The 5,718-nt window shown below is 36.5% G+C and overlaps 1 protein-coding gene across 1 annotated transcript; it reads left to right on the forward strand.

The window, feature by feature from the left end:
* The first annotated feature begins 269 nt into the window (after positions 1-269).
* On the forward strand, positions 270-3,701 carry LOC100702607 (interferon-induced protein 44-like). Its single transcript, XM_005450089.3, has 9 exons — positions 270-374; positions 523-567; positions 933-953; positions 1,690-1,723; positions 2,127-2,328; positions 2,701-2,853; positions 2,950-3,121; positions 3,217-3,317; positions 3,522-3,701. The coding sequence occupies exons 2-9, from the start codon at positions 540-542 to the stop codon at positions 3,696-3,698; spliced, it is 888 nt and encodes a 295-aa protein (XP_005450146.2). The 5' UTR covers positions 270-374; positions 523-539; the 3' UTR covers positions 3,699-3,701.
* Positions 3,702-5,718: the final 2,017 nt, after the last annotated feature.

The raw sequence follows: 5,718 nt of genomic DNA on the forward strand, positions 1-5,718 counted from the left end.
TGGGAAACCTAAAAGAAACACAGACTAGGCACAGGGAACATACAGCAGAAGACCACTATGAATACTAAATCCCAACAGAGTGGAGGTAAAAAGGCTAAAACTGGAAAAGCTGGGTAAAATCCCAGGATTATGATAAAAGCAAGTTTTTGATTTTAAGAAATAGATGTTAGATGTTGACGCATACAAACTAAGAAGCTATGCAGCTACAAATAGATTAGACTGCCATCAGACAGAGAGAATAACAGAAGTCACATGGCTCAAAGAGAAAGTGAAACAGCATTTATAAATCCAAACTCATACTGGAAAGTCACGCAAATTCATCAGCTGAAACAAACCCAAGACACACCAACATCACAGCACAATTGGATATTCAGGTATGGTAACACTGTGTTAATGATTCAATGGAAGAAATCCAGTTATTAAATTATTACATTGACTGATCAGATGTGTCAAGTTAAACGAAGACTTTAAAGAATTTACTGTTTTTTAATTTACTGTCTTTTCTGTTTATTTCACAATTAGTTGATGACAAAAAAAACATGGAGAAAATTAAAAATATCTTTTGGGGTAAGCAGTTTTTTTTTCATATCATATTCATTGTTGGTGGTTTTCTTGCCACCCTTTGCCATATATATTTTCATACTTGTGAAGCCCTCAAGGCTTTCACATGTAATATTGAGCTACAGGAATAAAACTAGCTTGACTTGACTTAACAGTTTAGAAATAATGAAATGCTGCAGACTCGAGTGATCTTGATCTGAATTTGTTATAGATGTTAAATTATTTTATAGTGGAACAGTTACCATGATGTCCTTTGATTTGAAAGTGGCAAAAAGTAACATTTCATTTGACTTGAAGAAAAAAATAATAACTGCCCAGAATATGCAAAAGTGTTGCTAACATGTTTTTACTTTGTCAAACTTCAATTGCAGGAAATCGTTCATCATCTTCTCGTAAGATATTTAAATTATGATACAAAATTATTTAGTCCTAAAGACAAAACTTGAGGCTTTTACACACTGGACAAGTAAAATCTGTGCAAATATTTCCTGGGTAACAAATATTTTTCGGACTCATCTGTTCTTTATGCAGCTGTTCACACTGACCGTTTGAGCTGAAGAATTCCAGGAAGTTTTTTTAAAAAACGTTTCAGTAATGGAACTTTAGATGAAGTGGGATTGATTAGAGGCAGAGCAACTTTACTGAAATCCCGGGTAAACAGTGGAATTCATTCTTTGTCCTATTTTTCGAATCCAAATACCTAACTCACATGGCACTCGCACTGAATACACAGATGGAAATAGTCACGTGATATTATTTATCTTGGACACACAGTTACACGATGATCTGGTTCAGTCGGCTCTGTGAAATGATCTCCTGCCTCCTCAGATCTGGTCCCAACTCTGCCAACTACACCTCAAACTGCCCCACTGACATCCTGAACTATGTACGAACACACAGTTTCAGCTCCTGGATCCAACCGTTAAATTCTTCCTGCTGCTGTTTTGCCTACTTTTCTCAGCTCGGCATTGTTTGTCGTCGGCTTCATTTTTAGTTTTCACAGTCCGTTTGTTGAGGAGGAATTTTCCTCAAAAATGCAACGTGTTCAGTGTGTAACAGCCTTAACACATAATGATGTGTAATTGCCCTTCCAGTTTGACTCATACAATTAACATTTTCACTTTACAGTGTTAGACGTAGAAGCAAGGAGCATACCATGGGGGTGAGTATTAAGGGTGTGGTTCCTTAGAGATGTGTACTTAAATTATTAACAATAACCCTTTAATTTTTACCAATGCTGTGCTAATCCCAGAGTCACAATTTTTATATCAAAAAATGGATCTCTTTGTTTGATCATTGTGTTAACGTATGTTTAATGTTCAGATTCTTAGTTTAAAACCATCTGTGGGTGTCACACTAGTTTCACATGGTGATGCAGAAATCCTTACTTGGTAATTTCATACTGCTAAAGTTGAGGGTAATAGAAAACAAATGTCAGTCTGTCTCAGTAATACACCCCTTGAAGGGTTTTGTTTGTTTATTGTTTTAATTTATGTTTGTTCATATTACTGTTGTATAATGTTAAACTGTAAGTGCACACTAAATCCTATTGTAATTTTCTGAAGGGACAGTGAAAGAGAGCGAGACCTGCAGCTTGTCAGAGATTACAAGCCTCACAAAGATGTCCAGCATCTCAGAATTCTGCTTTATGGACCACCAGGTGCTGGAAAGTCCAGCTTCATCAACTCTGTCGACAGTACTTTAAGAGGCAAAATCGCAACTCGAGCTTTGGCAGCGGCAAACTCTGGTGACAGTTTCACCATTGCAGTATGTATGAGGATGTATCTATTCTTATCACAATTGCTATTAGATGCATGCATGAAAACACACTCATTTCCTTTGAAGTTTTTTTTAGGACTACAGGGGTGCACTGCAGTGTTAACTGCTCTTTAGACATTGAACTATAAGTGAAATGGTAAATGGCCTGTATTTGTATAGTGCTTTACTTGGTCCCTAAGGACCCCAAAGCGCTTTTACACATTCAGTCATCCACCCATTCACACACACATTCACACACTGGTGATGGCAAGCTACATTGTAGTATGTAAGCTACAAGTAGTATGTAAATTATTCAGAAAACTGTTCTCTGAGAACTTTAGTACATGGCACTGTAACAGCTAAACATTTTGTTATTTACAGTGCACAACATATAAAATTCAGAGAGAAAAGCCAGAAACGTTTTACTCTTTTGTCTTCACTGACACCATGGGCCTTGAGAGGAGCGCTAAGGGAGGAATTCATGTGGAAGACATCAAACTTGCCATGAATGGACATGTAAAAGAAGGTTACAGGGTATGAAATCTTTATTCAGATGCTTGTACACAGTCTGATACATAAACTGTATCATGCAAAAAGGTTCCAGTGATTTTGATTTTTTTTCTTCCCCAGTTCAATCCCAAATGTCCCTTATCTGAAACGGATCCTAACTACAGAAGCTCCTCCACTTTAGATGACAAAGCCCACATTCTGGTTTTAGTCATTCGTGCTGACTCAGTGAGCATAATCGATGATATAACTGTGAGGAAGATGAAAGATGTCAGAGCAGCAGCTCGTGACAAAGGTGAGAGCAGATGTTGTTCTACATGTATGATGTCACAATTTGAAATACTCGAAAAACATGGGATAAAATGATTGCATTGGTTTCTGTATTGGCAGGGATCCCACAAATAGCTCTCATCACTAGAATTGATGAAGCCTGTCCTGAAGTCAAAAAAGACATAAAGAACGCCTACAGGAGCAAGTATTTGAATCAGCTGGTATGTTCCAGGAAGTAACTTTCATGCATTTGTAGACAGTTTACACATGAATGTAACATCTGTAATTCAGCTGTACATTTTAGTATATTTGTACAGAAACCTCAGCTGGAATCAGTACAAATAATTCAATATGTAATTTATAATTATGTCACTGCTGCAACAATACGATTTCAGTTTTTAAAATGTAATATTGTTTAAACTTAGATGCAAACAGCAAGCATGAACCTGGGTATTCCACTGAACTGCATCTTCCTCGTGAAGAACTACCACACAGAGATTGAGACGGATAACGATGTGGATTCACTGATACTGAGTGTACTGAAAAAGATCATTGACTATGGAGAGGACTACCTGAATGACCAGAATGATCCTGACCTGTAATCAGTGTGTGAGGAGGATAGAAAATGAAAATGTTCAGTTACTCTTCAGGTGATTTTGCTTTGCTATCATTACAATCACAGTCACGCAAAGAGTTAATTTAATCAGAAACGCTATCATACAGTTTTTTGTCTTGTTCTTATTTCCAACCTTTACAGGAAATTAATACATGTATTTTTTGCTATTTATATTTAAAATGTTAACTGTAGGAAAAATGACACATATGCCTGTAACCTGTTGTCTGGTGTGTAATTCAAATAAATAATTTCAATCCTCGATGTAAGACTGTCCTCTGTGAATCAGTGATTTCTTGTTTCCAGAACTGTAATTAAATCTGTTCACTTAAAATAATGAAGATGAACCAGAGAGTGTGTGTTTATTCGTGAACTACATTTTAAATAATGACAAAACATTGAGAATGTTAGCAGTTAATGATATTTCAGGAATTTTATAACTCCAGTGTGTTCAGTTAAGTAATTTCACAAAAAATAATCAGAATACATAACACATAAAGTTATTTTCAGCTCATCATTTCATTTTTAAGGTTTGCTTTTAAGTCACATTTATTTTCTAAAGCCATCCTTAATGTAATGTGTTAGCTGGCTCTAGCCCTCTGACCCTGAGTTGGATAAGCAGAAGAGAATAGATGGATGGATCTTTTATGACTGAGGTTATAAACCCATACAAGCATCCAGATATACAAGTCCAAATCAGGTTAATCTTTCATCCTTCAAAGTTTACTTTCTAAGCTGATGGTCGATTGGAACAGGCATAGCGCTACCTCTTAACAAGTGAAATGTAACTAAAATATCAAATGTATGACTTGTTGAAAAGCCAATCAATTTAAGAGTTACTCCTCTCTGTATTCAGACATTATTGTTGGTGATGAGACCCACAACTGTTGTGTCATCTGCAAACTTGATGATGTGATTTAAGCTGCACTGTGCAGTACAGTCGTGTGTTAGCAGGGTGAACAGCAGTGGACTAAGCACACAGCCCTGCGGCGATCCTGTACTCAGTCTGTGGAGGTTTTATTTCATATAGAGACAAACTGGGGTCTGTCAGTTAGGAAGTCCAAGATCCAATTGCAGAGAGTGGTGTTTAAGACAAAGGATCTAAAAATCACCCAAAACACATCAAATCTGAGTAGGATGTTTTGGGGGGGTTTTTTATAATCTTTTTTTTACTGTAAAAGATTTGCAATTAATACATTGTCATATTTGTGAAGCCAGCTGGGCTTTATGTGTAATATTGAGCTAAAAAAACAAAACTAGCTTACTTGACAAACAGTTTTGAAATAATAAGGGAATTCTGGACACTTATAAATCTTTGCAAAATTATTTTATAATGGAATAGTTATCATAATTAACTTAGATTTGAAAGTGGCTAATTTAACATTTCATTTGATGTGAGGAAAAAATCAAATTACTTCCTACATTGTCTTTTTTGCATGTACACCCCCCCCGTCCACCTGCAGGAAATCCCTCAGTAAGTCCTGCTTCACCTCTTTGTAAGATGTTTAAAATATGGTACAAAATATTTAATCATGAAGACAAAATTAAAGGCTTTTGCACACTGGACGCGTAAAATCCGTGCAAATAATCCTGCGCAAAGAATATTTTACTGACTTATCTATTCTTTATGCAGCTGTTCACACTAACTGTTCGAGCTGAAGAATTCCAGGAAGTTTGGAAAAAAAGTTTCTGTAATGGAACTTTGGGCGAGGTGGGATTGATTAGAGGCAGAGCAACTTTACTGAAATCCTGGGTAAAATGCGGCATTTAAAAAAAAAAAAACATTAACCAAGATTAGTCGACTTTTTCGGATTCGATTAAAAAGATCTGACCAACCAGGCCACTGCATTTGGCAGCTCACATGGCACCCATACTGAATACACAACTATGGAAATGGTCTCGTGATACTATTTACCTTTGACACACAGTTAAAAGATGCTCTGGTTCAGTCGGCTCTGTGAAATGATTTCCTGCCTCCTCAGATCTGGTCCCAACTCTGTCAACAACAC

Source organism: Oreochromis niloticus, linkage group LG23, assembly GCF_001858045.2.
Source record: "Oreochromis niloticus isolate F11D_XX linkage group LG23, O_niloticus_UMD_NMBU, whole genome shotgun sequence".
Classification (NCBI taxonomy): domain Eukaryota; kingdom Metazoa; phylum Chordata; class Actinopteri; order Cichliformes; family Cichlidae; genus Oreochromis; species Oreochromis niloticus.